The sequence below is a fragment of the Mesoplodon densirostris genome, chromosome 7, assembly GCF_025265405.1.
Source record: "Mesoplodon densirostris isolate mMesDen1 chromosome 7, mMesDen1 primary haplotype, whole genome shotgun sequence".
Lineage (NCBI taxonomy): Eukaryota > Metazoa > Chordata > Mammalia > Artiodactyla > Ziphiidae > Mesoplodon > Mesoplodon densirostris.
In genome coordinates, this window is record NC_082667.1 from 60,899,770 (window position 1) to 60,921,302 (window position 21,533).

At 60.3% G+C, this 21,533-nt stretch overlaps 2 protein-coding genes across 3 annotated transcripts; one reads left to right on the forward strand and one right to left on the reverse strand.

Annotated features, from left to right (window-relative positions):
* The first annotated feature begins 1,492 nt into the window (after window positions 1-1,492).
* Window positions 1,493-5,460, forward strand: PHOX2A (paired like homeobox 2A). Its single transcript, XM_060102738.1, has 3 exons — window positions 1,493-1,709; window positions 3,861-4,048; window positions 5,008-5,460. The coding sequence occupies exons 1-3, from the start codon at window positions 1,493-1,495 to the stop codon at window positions 5,458-5,460; spliced, it is 858 nt and encodes a 285-aa protein (XP_059958721.1).
* Window positions 5,461-6,128: 668 nt separating this feature from the next.
* INPPL1 (inositol polyphosphate phosphatase like 1) lies at window positions 6,129-21,368 on the reverse strand. Of its 2 annotated transcripts, XM_060102739.1 has the most exons (29): window positions 21,282-21,368; window positions 20,033-20,447; window positions 17,161-17,224; window positions 16,918-17,068; window positions 16,572-16,692; window positions 16,183-16,323; window positions 15,846-15,939; window positions 15,649-15,738; window positions 15,384-15,482; window positions 15,120-15,270; window positions 14,924-15,030; window positions 14,483-14,585; window positions 14,203-14,399; window positions 13,784-13,901; window positions 13,077-13,173; window positions 12,637-12,775; window positions 12,420-12,519; window positions 12,234-12,322; window positions 11,917-11,998; window positions 11,696-11,785; window positions 11,020-11,133; window positions 10,793-10,881; window positions 10,272-10,359; window positions 10,024-10,179; window positions 9,700-9,778; window positions 9,464-9,604; window positions 7,460-8,132; window positions 7,074-7,207; window positions 6,129-6,962 (listed from the first exon to the last, which is right to left on the reverse strand). In XM_060102739.1, exons 2-29 carry the CDS (start codon window positions 20,227-20,229, stop codon window positions 6,872-6,874), a joined length of 3,795 nt encoding a protein of 1,264 aa, XP_059958722.1. In that variant the 5' UTR covers window positions 20,230-20,447; window positions 21,282-21,368; the 3' UTR covers window positions 6,129-6,871. The 2 variants fall into 2 exon arrangements, with proteins under 2 accessions (XP_059958722.1, XP_059958723.1); XM_060102740.1 differs by lacking the exon at window positions 16,183-16,323.
* Window positions 21,369-21,533: the final 165 nt, after the last annotated feature.

Genomic DNA, 21,533 nt, shown 5'->3' on the forward strand with positions numbered 1-21,533 from the left:
GAAAGAGTGAAGGGGTCATTTGGTTACTCCCCAGTCTTGACATTCATCACACACACACACACACTCTGTGCCGAGGGTGCTGGGGACCAGAGAATCACACCCAGCAGCAGCGGGGAGAGGAGCTGATCTGTGGGACCTGGGGGAGGGGAGAGGCAGGCTGGGCCTTGAAGGTGCAGGGCAGGGTCGTGTGGCCTTCAGGACAAGTCAGGAGAGAGGCAACCCTCCCCCTCTGCAGCTTCACACCGCGCTCCACTACAGTCCTTCTGCCTGCTGGGCGCTCCAGCTGGTGGGTCTCGGCTCTCCAAAGGCTCTTTCTCTCCGCCCCTTAGCCTCTGTTCCTCTGTTGTGTCTGTCCCTGGCCTTGTCTCACTGAGACTGACCCTCCGTGTGTGTCTGTCTCACTATCAATGCCCTGTTTTGTCTCATCTCTCTCTCGATCTCCATCGCAATCCTTTCCAACCGTGTCTCTTCCCTGTGTTTTCTGTCTCCATGCCTGCCTCACTTGCTTTCTCTGTCCCCCTCTCTGTCTCTCTCTTATCTTTGTCTCCTCTATCTCTGCCTTGTCCCACCTCCTTCCCTTCCTTCCTCTTGTACATGTTTCACCTTTGTCGCCACCTCTGTCCCTGTCTCCCTCTTGCCGCCCCCCACTCCCCCCCCCCGCCCACGTCTCCAATCTATCTCTCTCGTCCATGTGTCATCCTTATCTCCATCTGTGTACCTGTATCTCTCTTGTCCCTTTCTCCATCTTTCTCCATCACTGTTTCTGTCCCTTTCTCTCCCTGTCTCCGTCTCTGTCTCCTCTCTTCATCCACATCCTCTGTCCCCATCTCAGGCCCCGTCTCTTCCTCGTCCTTGTCTTCATTCCCCCTCCTGAGCCATCTCCGTGGTCCCTTCCGGGATGGGACCTCGCTGGGGGCGGGGCCGAGGGACTGGATCGGAATAACTCGGTTATCAGGACGAATTGAATTAACTTCTTCACACGAGCGCCGCCGGGCCTGTTTCCCCTCCCTTCTGCGGGGCCGCAGGTGGGGAGGCCAGGGAGAGGGGTCGGGACCCTACGGCTGGGCACGATGCATAGACTGAAGGTCTGGTCCGGATTGGGGCGGGATGGGGGACTCTAGGGATGGGGCCCCGCGCAGCCTGCCCTGCACATCCCGAGCTCTAAGAGGGCGGCGGCGACCCTTTGGGGTGGGGGTCGGGGGCGGCTGGGGGCGGGGCCTTGGCCGTCCAGGCCCCGCCCCGACGAGCTCGCCCCGCCCCGCCCCCTCCGCGGGGTCCTACGCGTTAAAAGGCGCGCGGGCCGGCTTGGGCTGCACTTGCGTTGCACCAGGGCGGAGTGCGGCCGCGACGGGGCGGGCGGACTCGCGAGCGCTGAGAGCCGGCCTCGGGTCCTCGGCCCCTGGCGCTCCAACCCCCATCTTGACCCCCACTCGGCCTGGGACACCAACTCCCACCCGGCCCGGCCCGGCCCCCGCCCCCGCCCCCCGGGCCGATGGACTACTCCTACCTCAATTCGTACGACTCGTGCGTGGCGGCCATGGAGGCGTCCGCCTACGGCGACTTCGGCGCCTGCAGCCAGCCCGGCGGCTTCCAGTACAGTCCCCTGCGGCCCGCCTTCCCCGCGGCCGGGCCTCCCTGCCCCGCGCTCGGCTCCTCCAACTGCGCGCTTGGCGCTCTACGCGACCATCAGCCTGCGCCCTACTCGGCAGGTGAGCCCAGCCCCGGTACAACCCTCCTTCCAAATCCTACGGCACCCCTAGCCCCTGCCCTACTCGGCTAGTGGTTGCGACTGTCCCGCACAGCCGCCACAATCTCTGCCCTAGCCAGACCCTCTAACTCCCCGCGGGATCCACAGTCCCTCGTGTAAGACGGGGTTCCCTAGGCAGAGTTGAGCCCCACCCTCTCCTCCTTCCCGTTCCTCTTCTCGCTGCCGTATCCCTATCCCGTGCTCTTTGGGTCAAGGAAATAGATCCCCAGTGTAGCCCCAGGCTCCTCACCAGGCCCTCCCCTGCCCATCTGCAAAGACTGACCACTAAACCTCTCCATGCCCTGTATCCTTGGAAAATGCTCTCGGCTCAGGCCAATAAGACCTCCCATCCTTATCATTCCCACCCCGCTTCATGCCCGACCCCCAGCATGGACCCCAGCGTCAGATGAGCTGCCCAGCTGGGAGCCTTCCCAGAGCCCCAGCACCATCAAGCCCCTACTGCCTGGTTTTGAACCCATCCTACCTGTGCCCAAACCCTCTTGCACTACTGAAACCCATTCTGTGGCCAGAAGAAAAGGATGCTCAGCTCATTAAGCAACTTTCATTTCCCCATGCCTCCTGGAGATTCTCCCAGCTAGAGTACTGCAGAACCCAGAAGCAGCCCCGTGCAATACCCAAGTGCCCTGATCCAAGATCCCCATCTGAACCTTCAACCTCGTGGAGCCTCTTAGCCACCCCCATTGCTCCAGTTAGAGTTCAAGCTGCCCCACCCATCCTCCTTATCTTCTTCCTTCCTGGGAAGACCACCGGGACCCAGTAGAAGATTGGGACCTGTGTGGTGGGGAGGGATGGTGAGAGAGACCTGGATTTGGAGAAGTGAGAACCAGGGAGATGGAGTCAGAAACTGGAACGGGGATGGGGAGATTGGGTACTCTGGGTCATATGCAGATGGGGACTGGGGAGCTGGAAACAGAAAATGGGGAGATGGGCCCTAGAAAGATGGAGGTCTGAGATGGAGAAGATGGGGACAGATACAGAGAGATGTGAGCAGAGATGGGAAGATTGGGGTACTTGGGAGAAATGGGGAACCAGGGTTGGGGAGATGGAGATAAAAACCAGGTGATGGGGACAGGAATTATGGGAGATGGGGACCAAGGAAGATTGAAAACAGAGATGAGAAAGATGGGGATAGGAATGGGGTGTTGGAGACAAGGATTAGGGGAGATAGAGAACTAGGGAGATATGACAAAGATAAGGATATTGGGGATCCCTGGAGAACAGGGAGAACTAAACGGGGGCTGGAGACAAGGATGGGGAGATAGTGTCAGAAACACTGTCTGTGGGGCAATGGGTACTGGGAAGGGGTAGATGGGAGACAGGGATGGGGAGAGTGAAGGGAAGGGTTGGGGCTGGTTTTTGGAGGAGTTGGGAGACAGAGAGAGGTGTCTGGGAGGAAGAAGAAGGGCAAAGAGAAGATGGAGGAACCTGGGAGGGGAGAAATAAGAACCTTCTCAATGGGCAAAGAGAAGAATGGTCCAGGAGGGGAAAGTTGCAGATAGATGTGGTTGGAGAGAGATGAAAAAGAGAGGGGGACACGTGGAAGAGAATGCGATATGAGATCGGGCTGAGGAAATGAGGCCTAGGAAGGAGAGGGATGCAGGGTAGAGGCGGCCAAATTTTCACATGTCAGAGAGTCCGTGGCAGGGCTGAAAGTAGACCCGCGGTTACTGGGGAGACACAGGATGTTGATGAGACCTGACAGACAGCTAAGGCTAGAGTGCATAAGCAGGACCTGAAGTCAGGCCGACTGAGGGAGAAACACGCTGAGGGTCGGGTCCGGTAGACTGGCGGGAGATAGAGGGAACACTGCGGAGGGCCAACGACAAGCCAGCAGTCTGGATCCGAGGATCAGATTTTGGTTCCCTCTCTGCGGCTCTTGGGCCACAGGCCTCCCCGCGCCCCGTCCGCTTTCACCCCTGCCGGCTCCATCCAGCGATAGGGAAGCCGATCCGTACTGAGAGGACCAAGCCGAGAGGCCAGGTCGGGGGCGGGGGATGGTGAGCGATCCCTCAGGGGCAGAACACGGCGGGCCGGGATCGGCCCCTCACATTCCCACCCTCGTTGATTTCCCCCCTCCTGCACACACCCGTAGTGCCCTACAAATTCTTCCCGGAGCCGTCGGGCCTGCACGAGAAGCGCAAGCAGCGGCGCATCCGCACCACGTTTACCAGCGCGCAGCTAAAGGAGCTGGAACGCGTCTTCGCCGAGACTCACTACCCCGACATTTACACGCGCGAGGAGCTGGCGCTCAAGATCGACCTTACCGAGGCTCGCGTGCAGGTGCGTGTTTGCGCGGAAGTGTGTGCGCGCGGAGCGGGGCCGGGAGGTTAGTGCCTGACACCTGTGGGTCCGAGGGACAGAGGGGCCTCACTCGGGCAGCGGGCGGGTACAGCCCGGGGGCGGTGAGCTAGGACCGGGGGCCAGGGTGCAGTCTGGAGGTGACTGGGCAGGAGAGGACCGGCAGCCCCGGGAGGCGGCGGGGCCAGGCGGGTCCTGAGGCCTTCGGAAGAACTGAGCTGTTCAGCCCCACGATATCTCCTCAGTCTCCCGGGTAGGGCTGGGCACGCAGAGTGATGCTTGGGAACCCAGGACGGAGGCCGAGTGGATAGAGGGTCAGCTCCAGGTGGCCTCGGGGCCAAACGAGGCCGAGCAGTGGGGGAAAGCCAGTCAGCGCCTCCAGGTCCCCTCTTCGGGGACCTGCAACTGTGAAACCTCTGAGCCTGGAAAGCCCGGGTTCAGGGTAGGCGTAGGAGCTGGGTCGGGACGGACTTTCGTCGATCTTACAAATCTGAGTACAGATTTTCAGCTGGCACGCCTTTACTGGAGACCCTGCACAAAAGGCTTCCCGAGTGCCCTAACCCTCTCTCCACTGCCGTGGGACGCTCCGGGGGGACTCCCGGAGCTTCTTGTAGGAAAGAACTGGGGCGAGGGCTTTGGGTGATGAGGAGAGCGAAGGCGGAGTTCCCTCCAGGAGACAGAGAACACTGGGAGGCGGCGGGATCCGCGGGTGAGCAGATCCCAAGGGGAAGACCCTAAGGACCTGGAGGAAGGGGCTAGTGGAAGAGGGGAGGGAGGCGAGAGACGAGGAGGGGAGGGAGGCGAGAGACGAGGAGGGCAACGAGCAGAGTGGTGGAGGGGGTCAAGACTCCGAAGGCTGGTAATAATCCTGACCGGCCCCCTCCGGAAGGAGGTCTCACCGCGCCTGCCGGCCCCGGGCTGACCGGCCCCTGTGCCCGCAGGTCTGGTTCCAGAACCGCCGGGCCAAGTTCCGCAAACAGGAGCGTGCGGCCAGCGCCAAGGGTGCGGCGGGCGCGGCGGGCGCCAAAAAGGGTGAGGCGCGCTGCTCGTCTGAGGACGACGACTCCAAGGAGTCCACGTGCAGCCCCACGCCCGACAGCACCGCGTCGCTGCCGCCGCCGCCGCCTGCGCCCGGCCTGGCCAGCCCGCGCCTGAGCCCCAGCCCGCTGCCCGCCGCCCTGGGCTCCGGGCCTGGAGCCGGGCCGGGGCCACAGCCGCTCAAGGGCCCGTTGTGGGCCGGCGTGGCGGGCGGTGGGGGCGGCGGACCGGGCGCGGGGGCGGCGGAGCTACTTAAGGCTTGGCAGCCGGCGGAACCCGGGCCCGGGCCCTTCTCGGGGGTTCTGTCTTCCTTCCACCGGAAGCCCGGCCCCTCCCTGAAGACCAATCTCTTCTAGCTGCCGACCTCTAGAGGCTCCGGGCCTGCCGCCTGAGACGCCCCTGCCCCTCCAGGATCTGACAGAGTCCCTCCTCATCCTGGCCGCCTGCCTGATGTCCCCATCTGTCCCACCCCCGACCGTGTCTGACACCTATGTGTGCCCTCCCCAGCTTTGGAGACCAAGTCAGGGCCACTCTCGTCCTCACCCACCCCTACTCAGTGGAGGGGGATACTTTTCACTGGGGTGCCCTCCAGGAGAGCCCAGAACCCCTTCTAGCCTGGTTTTCCTCAGAACCGGAACCAAACAACGCCTGCCCCTAACACAGTGCCCAGAGGTGACTCCTCAAACGGGGACAGCCCGGCTTCCTCGCCTGCCCCTGCAGCTGGCTGGGTCACTCAGCTTGGAGAGCAGTCTGCTGCTCCAGCCCTTGGGCCCACCCACACTGACCCCACCCGTGCAAAGGCTGGTCGTCATTGGGATAACGAGTGGCCTGAAGGGTCCCACCACCAATTTCTCCCTCATGCGTCCCCTCCCATCCCCAGCCGGTCTGGCACAGAGGGCAGGCCCGTTAGATGAGTGGAGGAGCTGCCAGGTCAACGGGACAGAGGGGCTTCCTCGTTCCTGTTTTTTTGTCGTTGCTGTTGTTGCTCTTTTCCTTTGAAAAACTTGTAATTTATTGAGGTGAGTTTTGCTCAATCCAAATAAAACTTAATTTATTGAAGACAGCACACCGGCAACCCTTCTGAGTACCCACGATGGGGACAGGCTACCTGCAAGAGACCGGTTCCTCTTGTGACCAGCGAGGAACCCCGAGCTGCCACACAGCCCCAGGGCAGGGCGGTACAGACCAGGAGACAAAACTAAGCAAACTGGCGCTTTATGGCCGAAATTATTCCCTCCCACTTAAACCGGCCCCCATAACATTAAAGTGCCCGCCCTCCCTAAGCCCATACAGAAAAGCTTAAATAAACCCCAGCCCAGTTCTCGGGCTATTCCTTCATTTCCGGACGGACACCCCCCAGAATGGGGGTTGGGAGAGGTCTTAGCCGAGCCCCTCCACCCGTGGTTCAGGCCAGGCGGAGGGCAGCAGGAACAACGGTGAAAGTGGGGGCCCACGACGTACCCATATGGACCCCATGGCCTCCCGGGGGCTGGAGGAGGGGTCCAGAAAGGGAGGACAGCACCAGAATAACCAAGATCCTCGGTAACCACGGCAACTGACCTCCCGGGCCCCAACTCTAAAAGGTGAGGGGCAGGATGTCCTAACTAGGGCATTCCAAATGATTGGGCAGTAGGGAACGCAGATCCCCAATAAATAGGCAGAGAACTACTGCCCCGCCTGCTCGTAACTTTTCAACTCCGGAGCTCTGGCTGGGCCTTCAAGGGCAGGTTGAGGCGCTCAGTTCTTAGCTTCGCAGTGCCACCGCGATCACTTGCTGAGCTGCAGGGTGTCCAGAAGGAGGCGCTTGTGAGCCGGGTCCTGCACCCCAGCTTCCTCCAGATCTTCTTCGGTGATGTCGCTGTAGGGGTAAAATACGCTGGGAGAAGGGCGAGGTGGTCCAGAGAGCCCGTAGCTCCGCCCCCGAGGCCAGCCCCACCCCCACCCCGTCCACCTCCAGCCCCGCCCCCACCTGAGAAACTCCAGGTCGTCCCAGCCATTGTGCACCAGGCCCTCCTCATAGCGCTCCAAGCCGATGGCCCGCAGCCAGGCTCCCATGCCTGCCTCGCCCAGCCCACCAGACCGCCCGACCTGCGGGCACGGAGCCTGAGGGAATAGGGCACGTCAGAGAGAGCACCGAGGGTGCCTCACACGCTGAAGGACCTATACACAGCCACATTCTACCGCGTGCTCTGGGGTGGGGAGAGAGGCCAGGAGCGGGTCTGGTTCATATGACCTCCAACTCCTCCCCAGTGCCCAGCTCAGGGCAGAGGCAACACCACTGAGTGCTGAGTGAAGTAAAAGTATACCACGATCCATGGGCAAGCACACACCGCCAGCCACCCCTAGTCCACATACCTCTTCTGCCAGGTCCTCCTGGATGCTCTCTCGGATGCGAGGTGGAGGGAAGCTGAGAGGCCGGCCATAGTCCGAGGGCAGTCCCCGGGGTGGCTGCAGCTCGAGGGGGCCTGGCAGGAGCACGGAGCGGCCAGGGCCAGCAGGAGCGTAGTCCACCTCACTCAGTGTCTTGGCCATCTGTAGCACTGAGCAGGAGCGATCATCCCCACTGGCTGCCTCCCCCAGGAAAGTGCTGGTGGGTGAGGGGCCTGGGGGCAGTGGGGGTCTTGGATGGGCCTTGGGAGGTGGTGGACCACGGGCCTCACCCGCACTGCGGCCCCGGATCACTGGCCCTGGCAAAGGATCCAGGCTGGGGGGCAGGAAGATGGCCGAATCTGGCAGAGGTGGGGGTGGAAAGTCTGGAGGGGGCAGTGTGCCCCCAGACTCTTCATCTGATGAGCTTCCCTCTCCCACACGGGGAGGCCGGTGGCGCCCAAGCTGCGGAGCAGGCACTGTGATGGCCACTTTGTTCTTGGTGGCAGGTGGGACAGGGGCCCTGGCAGGCGAGGGTGGCTCCGGGGGCAGCAGCTGGTGTGGGACCCCTTCAAGGACGTAGTAGGCAGGGTTATTGAAGCTGTTCTTGGGTGAGGGAGCCACCACCCCTTCCAGCTCTGGAGCGCCCTCTGGCTTCAACCTGGGTTTGGGAGCAGAGTAACTAAATCAGGACCCAGCAACCCAAAGGGAAGGCGGTGGGTGCAGTGGAAGGAGAACTGGACTGCGAGTCAGGAGACGTAAGCCCCTGGTCCTAGACTTGCACGTGACCTTGAGCACATCACTTTCCCTCTCTGTCCCTTGGGGTCCTCATCTCTAAAACTGGGGAGACAGGGGAGTTGAATGGATAACCCCTAAACTTCCTTGCCTTACTCGCTAAGATTCTGCAATCTTTTTTGATTTTGTAACGGTGAAAGCTGAGCGTAAATGGGTGAAAACAGAGGCCAGAAGGCAGGACAATAAAAGCCTTCAATGAGAATGACCAGCCAGATTCGGAAAGCCATCTGAGGCCAATCGACTGGGGAATCTTACTCAGGGATTCAGGTTAGTTTTACTCAAGCCTGGAGATAAAACCAAGGTGACTGATAACAGCTGAAGATGATTGAAAACACACCAGCAGTTTTTATTTACGTTCAAGTAACAATTGGATATAATTAAAAAGCAAGCCTCACTTTTCCAAAGTATGACCCACAGAATACTACAGTTGACCATTGAACAACACGGGCTTGAACTGCACGGGTCCACTTATACGCAGATTTTTTTCAGTACTGCAGCACTACATGATCTACAATCCACAATGGTTGAACCCGTGGATGTGGAACTGCGGATACGGAAGAACTGGGGATACAGAGGGATGACTATAAGTTATACACCCCTAACCCCTGCCATGTTCAAGGGTCAACTGTAGTTCCCCAGGATATTAATAGTTATTGCATGGAAAAGTTTCCTGGCCCATTAAGTTTGGGAAACTATATTCAACAGAGTTGAAAAAGGATTTCCTTCCTGTCCACATGCTCAGAGCTTTTGCTGATACGATTGTGCACTGGGAATACCTAAGAAAAGAATCTAGCAACAACCATTTCCCAAACTCATTTGACAACAAACCAGTTACCAGCGGGGGCATCTTGTAGGACAGTGGTCCATAGAAAGCCCCTAGGGAAATCCGTGCTGAGACGAAGGCCTATCCCCAAACAGAAGGCTCAAGTTAAGTGTTTACACGGAGGGAGCTGTTGCAGAAACAACTTCTAATTCTATTTTTTAAGGCAGAATTGAGAGGAAAGGCTGACTGTGCTCCCTTTGACCAGAGAGCCACACCTTCAGGAGGCCTGGCTGGCCAGTGGCCACGAGCGTAGGGCCCTGGCACCTCCGGCCACGCGGCAGCAGAGCAGCCAAGCAGCAGATGATCCCCAAGCTGGCCCTGAGAGCCACGCACAGCGATGGATAAAGTCGGGGGTGACAGTTTCCTTCTCTCACCTGGGGGTCAAGGGCTCCTCCCGGGGAGCAGCTCGAGGTGGGGCTGGGGGCCTCCCAGTTGGTGGTGGTTTCTCTGGTTCTTCAAATAACTTGGAGAGCGGACAGGAGGCCTCTGTGGAGGCTGGCTTGCGGCTCCCTGACCTGCCAGGGATGCACAGGGGAGGAGAGGTGAAGTAGGGGCTGACCAAGAGCCCCCAGGCACCCCTCATGTAGCATACCACACAGCCCCAGCTCACCTGGGCTCCTGGCTGCCTCGGGACACAGAGGGGGCTTTGCTCTTTGCTCCTGCCTCATCTTTATCAATGCTGATCCACTCTGGGGGAGGAAGGGAAAGGAGACTCAGAGGAGACTTGGGGTCCTGCATCCCACAGACACCCCAATGGGCTGCTAGCCCCTTCCCAGCTACTCCTTAGGGAAGGCCCACCCCCAGACCTGGCTGCAGAACTGCCAAATGTTCCAGGGATTCCAACATGCCCTCCCTGCAGCCCTGGTCCTCCCCTCCTAGACCCGCCCACACCACCCCGTCTTATGCCCCACACCCCTCCCAATGGGGCCCCCACCATAGAGTCGCTCACGGGTGCCCAGGCGCTCTGTGGGCACCCGCACCTTCATGGAGCCACGGATGTTGCCTGTCTCCTCGCCGCGGTGGGACAGGAAGGTCAGGAACTGCTGGGCCGTGCTGCCAATCATGGACTTGAGCGCCACCACGCACTCCCCTGAAGGGCAGATGGAGCAGACCAGCAGACTGCCAAGCCTTTCTAGGGCCCTACCCGGCTTTCTGTGCCCCTTGGCCCCCCTCGACCCTCACCATAGGATTCGTAGCCGTCCATGGACTTGACTGTGAGCAGGAGGTGCTGGTCCTGCAGGTACTCGATGTCAGCCAGAATGGGCTTGAGCTGGGGCACAGAGAGGCCCAGTGAGGAACAAAGGCCCACCCGCCCCCTCCTGCCACACCGCCACTCACCCCACCCTCAAGCTCGTCCGTGCTCACTCCCGTCCACTCTTAGGAAAGATCCTAATCCATAAGGTAGAAGACACAGTCCTGCATGGGCCTCTCAGAGCACTTAACAGCCCTGTAATTAATTTTCTGCAATGACCAACACAGGACCTGATGTTTAGCAAAGGCTCAAGAGCTATTCATTGAACGAATGAATGAACCAGCTGCAACTTGGCTCCCCCCACTCCCCCAAACAAAGCACGTGCCCTCATCCTCACTCACGCCCACCCCACACACAAGCCCATGCTGCCAGCTCTGCCCGCCCTCCCAGGCAGGCTCCAGGTGGCGCTCTGCTGCACCTCCCTCTCTGTGGCCTCACCCACAAGCCTCACCGTGGGCAGCTGGCGTGAGGACCACTGCACCTTGAGGAAGTTGATGTTGTCACTGCTCTGGGCATCATTTTCGAAGCTCTTCTTGTACTCTGGGTGGGGGTGGGGGACACCCAACTGAGCGCCACCTCTCAGCTTCCCTTCTCTCTAACTAGAGGGCTGACCACTCTGGGCACCTCGGGCCTCCCATCCCCTCTGGCCCACACCCAGCCCTGGGCCCTGCCTCTGACCCTCCAGGCAGGTGGAGTAGAACTCAATGAAGAACTTGGTGCGGCTGGCTGTCTTCACAATGGCCTCGATGCTCTCAAACTCGATGTAGGCCTGGTCTGAGGTCTTTGAGAGCCCTGAGGGGCAAAGGGAGGAATATAGACAGGAGGGCTGAGAGGGTGGCAGAAGGAACGGGACAGAGAGACTGAGTGCTGGGACAGGGAATCAGCAGCCCTGGCAGAGCAGGAGGGAAGGCCAGGAGGGACCTCCTCCATCCCAAGCAACCCGTAGCGAGACCCCAAAGCCCAGACCTGGGACTGGGACAAACAGACAACCCAAGATGAGAGACCATCTGAGAGAGGGCCAGGGACCAGAATGCCTGCAGGATATGCCTGCCAACAACCCACCACACCACCAGGCACACCCGGGTACTCAAGTGGCCCCAGGCAGATACACACACGTACATGTTTACGTTCACATGCTCTTGGGCATGTACCTCCTGTGATGACCCAGGCAACACAGACACATCACATATTCAGAAACATTCCTACACGTACATGTAAACACCCAAACACACACACACACACACACACACACACACACACATTTAGATGTATTCAAACCTATGCACATCCCCAGGCCAGCACCTGCAGCCACCCAGATGGATGCCACACCCACAAGCACATCCAGAATAGCCACCTTTCTTGGAGATGAACTGAGAGGTAACTCCAACCTCAAATGTCCCAAACACGGGGGAGTGGTCGCTGGTGACGATGTCATCTGTACAACCTGGGGAGGGGAGTAGGAATGAGGGCTCAGGGGAAGGCTCCTTATTCTCTGCTGGCACTTCCCAAAGCTGAGGCAGAGTTGGGTCAGTGACCACCCAGGATCACCCATCACCCTGTCTGGGAGGCTCTGACCATAGGAATTGCAGATGATGTGGGTCTCGGGATAGGACTTCCAGAGAATCCGGTCACACCATGAAGGCACGTTGGTCCGGACCTGGGGCAGGGGATGGCAGCGTGGTCAGAGGTCAGCTGGGGCCCCACCACAGTGGCCCTAGCGCCCACCTCCTTCCTCGGATCCTCACAACATGCAGCATCACCCCTGAGGCCCCAAGGGGCCACAGAAGCCGGAGCGCTAAGCGTGGAGGCCTGGACCCTTGACCCCACACACACTCTTGATTCACCGCAGCCCTGGGGGGTCTCCCCAGGCCCAGCTCCTTCTCTTCACTCACCCCAGTTGGCTTCTGCTTGTGCCAGGCGTATGTGTCCCGGGAACCCCGCTCATAGCGGTAGGTGGGTGGGAAGGAGATCTCCTCCTCACCTAGGGAAGGCGGGGGATGGAGGAGTCAGGGCCTGAAAGACCCAGGGACACCACAAGGATCCTGGCCCTCAGGGACCCCCGCCGGGCCCATACTCACTGAATCGAAGGAAAACCTTGTGCTTTTCCCGCTCCAGGTTGAGCTGGTCCACCCTGAGCAGGGGCTCAAACTCCTTCCTGCTGATGTAGTTCAGGATCTCCTGGGGTGGGGACACAAAGGCTGGAGACATTCCCCCTCGAGCCAAAGCCAGAGGTGAGAGCCCCCCTGGCCCCCAGCCCAGCCTCCCTACCAGCCACCTGCCGGGCCCTGCTCACACCTGTATATCCATGTCAAGGCGGTAGTTGAGGTCCCCGAACCAGAAGAGGTGAGTGAAACGCAGGGAGATGTCAAAGGCACTGAGCTGCCGGTCACCCAGCGAGAGCAGCCGCAGGATGTCCAGGTAGTTCTGGTTCCGTCTACAGTGGGGGTGGGGGGAGGCCTCCAGGGTCAGGTGTCAGGGACAGGTGTGAAGGTAAGACATCTCTGGCTGGGGTCAGGGATGGGCCAGGGATCAGGGTCCCTGGGGACAAAGGAAGGAACTGGGGACAAGGTCAAAGTCAGGGAGAGACAGAGGGGTCCTGAGTTGAGGTAAGGAAGAAGGGGGCCTTGGGGGACAGGGATGTAGGATTTACTATAGACTAGGATATGGGAGAGGGAATAGCTCTTTGGCGAATAGAGGATGAGGCTAAAGAGACAGTTGAGAAGGTGCCCCCTCACCGGGCAGTCTTCTCATTTCCCGAGGTGAGGTGGCAATTCACAAAGCCAAACGAGGTGCCATTGAACATGAAGGAGACACCCACGGCCCCCTTGTTTCCTGTCAGGGCAATAGAAGAAGGCCTGAGTCACCCCCGGTGGGCTCCCAACTCTCCCCTCTGCCTGTCTAAGCAGCAGTGGGAAGATCCTCCCGACTTCCCCACATACCATGAGACAGGCAGGCCCCTGCACACACACCCATGCCCTCCTGGGGGTCCACACGGGGCACATGCAGCCCCATCTGGATGGCCTGGGTCTGTCGGCATGTGTGAACAGAGAGCCCCTGGAGATCACAGGGGACCCCAATGGTGAAGCTGCAAGAACCTGCAGATTCTGAGCAGAATCTATCCTGAGGGACCACTGGACTGCAAACAGGGAGACCTGTGCACTATGCCAGGTGCCGGGCTCTACCACGTACTAGCTGTGTGACCTTGGACAGCTCACTTGACCACTCTGGGCCTGAGTTTTATCATCTAAGAAATGGAGGTAATTATCCTGGCCCTGCCTTCCTGGTGGGGCTGGAAGAGATTTAGAATACGAACATGCTTTGCAAAGTTCAAAGAGTTCTATAGATGGGAAAGCTGAGACTACCCAAAAGGGGGAGACTCTGGACCCTGGGCTGGAGAGGAAGCAAGAAGCGTGGACAGAGGGACCCCACCCTCCCTACTCACCCAGGGTATTGGCAATACCAGTCTTCACGCTGGATGTACTGACATGGCTGATGCGGTTCTCATGCTCTGGCTTGACCAGCACAGCCACCTTAATGTTCCACAGTGACTGCATGGCAATCTGGGGAGGGGGTGCGGGGTCACCCCTGCCCCGATCTGGGCCACTGTCCACATCTCCCCCACCCCGCCCAGCCCATACTACAGACTGTTCTGGATGTCACAAAATAGGAAGGGCTGCCACCCTTTTCCTGAGGGACCAGAGAGAAAGAGCCCTTCCCATAGCATAAAGGACTCCAGTTAGACTTCCTAAAGGATATGCCCAGGGACCAGAGGGAGAGCTCTCCAGGGTCGTGCGTGAGGTCAAGCAGGATAGTTGGGGGCGGTGTGTGAGGAGGCGGGCTGGACAAGAGGATGACCCTCACCGGGCGGTAATCCAGATCTGTGAGCTCCTTGAGGCTACCGCGGAGCAGGTCCAGCCACTCGCGGTCGCCCACCGAGTTCTCCTGGGTCCCAAAAACATAGATGTCATGGGGTATGGTCACCGTGACCTCATCCAGGGTCTTCCCCAGACCCTTCGATGTGAACCAAGATGTCACATTTTTTGGAGGCGGCACACTTCCTGGAGGGGGAGTGGATGCGGGCGGTCAGGCCCCTGCATGGGGCCCTTCCTCTCTCCCACCCCAGCCCCTGCACGGGCCTGACCCATGTTCCAGGTGCCTATGAAGACGGAGATCATGTCAGGCTCGTCCTGCTTGGAGTGCTTATTCTTCATGAGCTGCAGCAGCTGGCAGAAGGCCTCCCGCTTCTGGGGGGACAGCAGCCAGTCAGGGGCAGGTGGGTGGCCAGGAAACCCCCTTCCACGGGGACACCCTGCTAGGTGGTAGGTCCAGGAGGAGACGGACATGCCTCTCTGGCTCACCACCATACACCCACTCCTCAAGCATACAACAGGTGCTCAGTAAACGTTCACTGAATGAATATTTGAATCCACCCTCGGGCCGCCCACTCTCAGCACACACACTCTCTGCTCCGTCAGAACTGTCCCCACCACGAGGGATGGCGTGCCTACATCATGTGTTCCCTCTCTTCCCATCCAGCAGGGACTCCTGCAGCCCCCAGTGGCCTGGCCCACCCGCTGCTCACCCGGGCGCTGACAAAGATGAAGTCCTTGCGCTGTGTCCGGTCCTTCTCTTTCTCAAACACGACGCCCAACTTGTTCTGGACCCGCTGGGACTTAATGAGCTGGCGGACTAGGGGATGGAGGATGGGTCACACCAGCCTGTGCCCTGAGGCCCAGGGGCCCACCCCGCCCCCCACCCCAGGCTGGGCCCTGGCTCACTGCGGTCATGCGTGAAGGTCGTCCAGTCCTCCTGTGAGTCCCGCTGTCTCCGCAGCAGCACCAGCCGCCCACCCTCCACGTCCACACTCAGCGTGAACTTCTGTGACTTCCCAATCTTGGTCAGGTCACCCAGGGTCACATCCAGCTTCACCTACAGGCCAGGAGGTGGAGGGGCTGCTGAAAAGACCTGGGGGCAGGCAGCACCCCCTTCACCTCCACCCGCTCTTTGCCCTGTGAGGTTCCCCCCCGCCCCCCACCATGTACCTCAAAGGCCTGCACGGGGATGGTCTTGGCCTTACGTGTGGATGGCTGCAGCGGGGTCGGGGGTGCTGTGGAACTCATGTCCTGTAGGGCCTTCAGGGCCTGGAGAGGGCAAGGACAGGGGAAGGTCAGGAGCCTTGCCGAGGGCTGGAGCGGGGAGGGACACGGCTGATGTGGGGCTCAGTGCTAAACTACAGATTCAGGGTTCAGATCAGTTAGAGCAACGCAAGTGGCTAGGGACTGGTGAGTGGATCAGGGGTCGGGGCACCTTCTTCTGGATGCCTGACAGGAAGTCCTTTAGCACTGACAGCTTTAGCACCAGGCTCTCTAGTTCCTGCTCCCCAGTCTGTGGTGGGTTCTGCGGGGAGAAGGAATGAGGCTCGTCCATGAGGCCACCAAGCAGGAGGCACCCCACCCAGCGCCAGAACACGAACCCGCTCCCCAGAGGTCTCTCCACAATCCCACCTGCTGCTGCAAAAGGCGGGTCACCATGGGCGAGCTCTGCTGGTCAAACACCTTGGACAGGATCTCCAGGCCCGACAGGACCTTGTCCACCTCACTATAAGAAACATCAGGTCAGAACTCCCCACCCCGACCCAAGTACAGGGAAGAGGGGCTGAGTGTGTAGCTTCAGCCACCACCGAGAGGATACAAGGGTTCAGGCGAGGAAAAGTCAGGAGGCAATAGCTGGTTCCTGGTTCAGGGCCAGAGGTCAAAGGTCAGGGCGTTTGTGTAGCAAGGCAGCGGGAGAGGACAGGTGAGAGGTAAGGGTGCAGCGCGCGGCGCTGGATGTCCCAGGTACCTGTGCAGCCTCCGGCATGAGGTGGCGAGGGTGCGGGTGAGGTGCGGCAGGTTGCTGGCTCCACCCCGCACAGCCTCCAGATCCAGCCCGTAGCTACCCTTCAGGTACTCGTGCGAGACAGTGCTCAGCCCATTGGGAGCACTTCAGGAGGGGTTAAGAAGTCAGTGGAGGCCCCGCTGACCCTGTCCCAGCACCCCCACCCCATTCCTAGAGGAGCCGGTACAGGTGGCAGTCACAGTACGACAGGCCAGGGTGTCCGCCTCTGGGGCTGAGATGGGGTGGGGGTCCCTGGGGAGGGCTGGGGGCTTAAAGGTCTTCCCACCTGCGGTGAGGACACAGTTCTCAGAGAAGAAAGGGACTTCCTGCTCAGGAGGGGGTTGGGGTCTCACCTCTCAGCAGCCGGAGTCGTGGGGGTCTCAGGGGCTGGCAGGGGGCTGCTGGGCCCGAGGGGGGCAGAAATGCTGGTAGAGCCAGAGCGCGGGGGCAGTGGGGGCTTCTCATCCTCCCCATCTGTGGACAGGGGCCAGTGGGCAGCGGTGTGAGCCCCCTGCCCTCAGTGAATTACGGGGGACATGATGGCTGTCAGAGACTTGCGTGGAAAGGGGTAAAGGGCCCAGGCACCACGGGGAGTGGCAGCGGGCTTCAGCGGAGTCAGGCTGAGAAGATGGGGTGGGAGGTCGCAGGTAACGACCTGGGATGGGGGCAGGGAAGGCATTCGTACACCGCGGGCAGCACCTGAGGCATCCCGGTCATCCGGCAGGTCTGGCTCTCGCTCCCGCTCCACAGGCAGAAGCAGGGCACACACCAGGCCCTGGTTGGGCTGGGCGTACAGGCCGATGAGCTCCCCCAGGGTCTGGAAGCGGCGCACAGGCACACCCTGTGAGGTCTGCAGGCCAGCAAGAGTGGGAGAAGCGTCAGTCAGCTGGTTCCAAACCTTAGGCTGGAATCAAGGTCAGGGGTCAGGGTCTAAGCTCCTACCTGCACGGCCAGGAAATCTTCTCCATCAGGGAGAATTCGATATGTGTGCACGTGCTTCTGATACCTGACAGCAAAGCAGGGGATCAGAATCTGTCACCCCCAGGCTGGGGTCTAAGTCCCAAGACCCCCCTTCCTCCTACCAACGGGCTCAGCCCCCAGGCCCCTCGTCTAGGTTTCCTTAAAGCTGTTTGCCTGGGCTGCACAGGGTTAATGATGGGGCCAGTCCCCTCTATCCTGCTAGTGCCAAGCAGAGCAGGAATGCCCAGACCCACCCTCCAACCCCAGGCCTACATACACTCCACACCCACTGCAGGGCCCCGGAAGCACCAGGCAGCTCTTTTGTGGCCTCCACAGCTGTCTAAACAGACCCTCTGGGCTATGGTACCAGTCTGGGCCCCCCGCCAGAGTAAGAGTCCTCAGAGGCCTGGGTAACCCGTCTGTGTGCATGGGTGACGTGCTATCACACGTGTGCCTGCTGCCTGTGTTTACACTGGTGTCTGGCTCTGCTGGAGTCAGGTGTGTCTGGAGCAGTTTTGCTGGAGGGTGTGAGGATATCATTCTAGGGCTTTCTCCCCCCTTCCCCAGACACCAGGAAATTGGGATGACCCATGGGGGCCCTCTATGGGAGAGGTGGGCCTCTAGGAGCTCCAAGCTAAGGAGGGGCAAGAGGGGTGCTGACAGATGGCAGCAACAGCTGAGCAGGTGACAGCTGAGCCTGGCCTGGATGGTACAGGCTGCACTCAGTGGGGGTGGAGGATCCCTCTGCAGCCGCACCTCAGGGCAGGCTTGCAAAAGGGGTCACCTGGGCCGTGTGTGTTGGGCAGGAGGTGGGTATTACTAGAGAGGACCAAATGCCTATTTGAGGAGACTCTACACCCTGGCCACAGGGCCAGCCTCTCCCCTCAGGTAAGCCCCGTTCAGGGGCTCTCCTGACCACTGGGCACAAGCTGTGTGGCTATCTGTGTGTGACTGGGTGTGTTGGTTTTTGGACTGTGGGTCTGTAAGAGTAATAGCATCCCATTAACTGAGTCCTGTCTCTGTGACAAGTCAGGTACTCAACGTCCTACAGACGTGATCTCATTTAATCCTCACATTTTAAGGCAGATATTATTATTATCCTTCTTCTCCAGAAGAGGAAACTGAGGCACAAAGAAGAAAAGTGATTTGCCTAAGGTCATAGAGCAAGTAAAAGGTAAGTAAAAGGCAGAGTTGGCATTTAAAGTCAGGACAGAGGCCAGGACCTGTATCCTGGTCTGCTGGCTGGATTGACTGTGCCTGCTGGGGCAGGGCTGGGTCCTGAATGTTTCCCCTGTATGCGTGGGTGGCATATACAGGTAAGCAAGTATGTTTCTGACCACCCACCCCCAGGTTCCTGAGATGCAGGGAGTAACCAGAGTCATCTGGTAAAGCTGAAGCCCTCACGCACAGACAGCCCCTCACCCGACCCATCCCCTCCCCTGGCAATGGAGCCAGGACTTTCCCCTCCTGGGACAATAATGTTCCCATCCAGACACAGGCCCAGCTGTCCCCCTCCCACTCAACAGCTGATCTAGCACCTGCCTCCCTCCCCTCCCTAATTAGGGGGTACGCCTCAGAGAGGGTTGGCATGCAGGACTCTAGGTTATTCATCTGCCTAGGCTGTCCCTCTTCAGTCCCCTATTGGGCCTCAGATATGGGACATAAGCTGAAACTTAAGGGACCCCTTCCTCTTCAGGTCCACTGCCTAGGCCAGGGTTGTTCAACCCTCAGCACCACTGACATTTTGGACTACATAATTCTTTGTTGTGAGGGACAGTACTGTGCATTGTCGGATGTTTAGCAGCAACCCTGGCTTCTACCCACTAGGAGCCAGTAGTACGATCCCAGTTGCGACAACCAAAAATGTCTACAGACATTGCCAAATGTCCCCTGAGGGGTAAAATCAACCCCAATTGAGAACCACTGGCCTAGGCCAGTGTACCCCTCAAGATGAGAGGAGAATAGAGGGGAAAGAGACCCAGGGATAGGGACTTGGGAGGGCTCACGGGCCTGAGGAGGAACATAACTAGGTCTAAACAAAGCAGCCCCACCACTTCCCACTCACCACCTCCACTCCAGAGGCCTACAGGAGCCCACCCAATGTCAGATCCTGGGGCTCGGGGGGCAGCTCAGGAAGAAGACTCCAAAACTGAAAGTGCAAACTCACCAGACACCACTGCCATGCATGGCAGATGGGTACAAGCACAAAACCAGGCCCACTCAAGAGAGCTGCCAAGTCTAGCCCCACGCTCAGCACCCATAGTTCAGGGCTAGGGCAGCAGGATCCCAGAGCCAGGGCACACACACTCACTCACTGATTCATGAAATAATGACATGGAGCCATACAGCCTCACTCCCCTTCTTCTCAACACCACCCTGTCCCCAGTCCCAGTCATACATATCCAGGCAGGTCCCAGCCTCAGTCCCAGGGCACAGAAAAGCCCCCTAAGGAAGCTGCTGGGCATCCCCACACACCCCATTAGTTCCTCTGGCCCCAACTCCCACTCAGACACCCAATCCCTACATAAACATAAGTGCACACAACCGTGGGATGCACATCCTCACCCCTATCTGGAGGATGCCTGAGGGGGTCTGCCAGAGACTCCCTACACTTTCCCCAATTACAGCGACCCTGGGCCGCAGGACCCCGCACACTCTGCCCTCAGTGCCGCAGCAAGTGCCCCCAGACACACAGCAGGAAGGAAGTGCTCCCGGCATCCTTCCTCAGGCCCAGCAGAAAGCCAAGGCCCCCACTGTGGCGGGCGCAGGCGTCCCACTGTCCCGGGCCCTCCCCACAGCACTCAACGAAGCCCGGGCCGTGCCCCCGCCCGCCAGGAGCCTCGGCCCCACTCACAGGACGCAGAGCGCGAAGGCTCCCGCCACGCTCTCGCTGTCTCGGACCAGGAAGCTGCCATCGCGGCCTGCCCGGGCCAGCAGCTCCTCGGCGGCGGCGCGGCTCAGGTCGCGGTGGTACCAGGCGGGGGCCGGGCTGCCCAGAGCGGCGCCAGACCCGGCGCCCCCTGGGCCCGGCGCCCCGCACGCCGAGGCCATGGCCAGCGCAGGGTTCAGCGCTGCCCGCGCCCACCGCCCCGCGCCATCCGCCCTGGGACGCTCGGCGCTGACGCTGGGACCGGGCCCGGGGCCCGGGGCTGGGGACCGGGCCTGATGATCCGCTGGCGGGACCGAGCCGGGGATCGGGGCTCCGTGCTCCGCCGCGCTTGCCGCCCGGTTTGCCGCGCAGCCGCCGCCGCCAGCAGCGCCGGCCTCAACTTGAAGAGAAAGAAAAGTTTGTTCAGAGGCGGCGGGGGAGGGGCAGGAGCGGAGCGCAGTGCCGGGCGGCCGGCCCCCACCCCCACCGCTCGGCCCAAGGCCCGTCCCGCCCCTGCCCTCACGCTCTTCCCCGCGGGGAAGTTGCCCTCTGCATTCCCGCAGGAGCCGGGACCCCCCAAACCCCAGGGGAAGCCGGCCTCCCAAACCCCACAATGATCCTGCCCAGCCATCACTACCCGGAGAAGATCCAGCTCCTAACGCCCGCCTCCAAGCCCAAGTCAACCCATCCTGCGCCCCGACACTTTGGGATTCCCGACCCCCTCCCCCTCCTTTCAATACTCACAATTATATGACCCCCAACTCCCATAAACATCTGATTCCACCCCCAAATCCTCTCCATTCGGCCCCCCTACAGACTCGTAGGATCGAGTTACCAAAATCCCCGAAGAATCCCATGATGAACCAACCTCCTGCCGTCCCTCTCCCCATCACCCCCAACTCCCGTGAAATCCAGCCCCCACTTAAACCTGAACCCCCAAACTCCACTGGGTCCCAATCCCGCGTGGGGGAATCCCCCACAAACCCCCAGAGGAGGTCCAATGTCCTCGAATCCCCACGCACCGTCCCTGGCAGCCCCTCTCAGCCCAGGCAGAGCCCTTCCCCCCTCTCGGCCAAGTTCCCTGGCACCATCCCCCATACCCGCAGGCCCCGGCCTTGAGGGGTTCAGCAGTCCCAGATCAGGCCTTTCCTTGCCCATCTAGAAGAAAGTTCCCTCAAACCCCCGGGCTCCCGACCTCTCCCCAGAGCCCCGGCCGCCGTACTCAGACCCCCACCTCCTGGGCTGCTCCGATGCCCCCTTCCCCGGGGAAGCAGCCCTGGACTCTCAGCGGCCACTTAAGATGGCCATCCTCTGCCGCCGCACCCCCCCCTCGCCTTCCGCCCCGCCCGCCGCCCCGCCCCCGCGGCTCTCCGCCGAGCCGGGGGTAGAACCCGCGCCCCGCCTCGCCCGGCCCAGTGCCTTGAATCCGGAGCCGCTAACCGGCCGATTGACCTCGCGCAAGTCACGGCGCCTCTCAGAGCCTCGC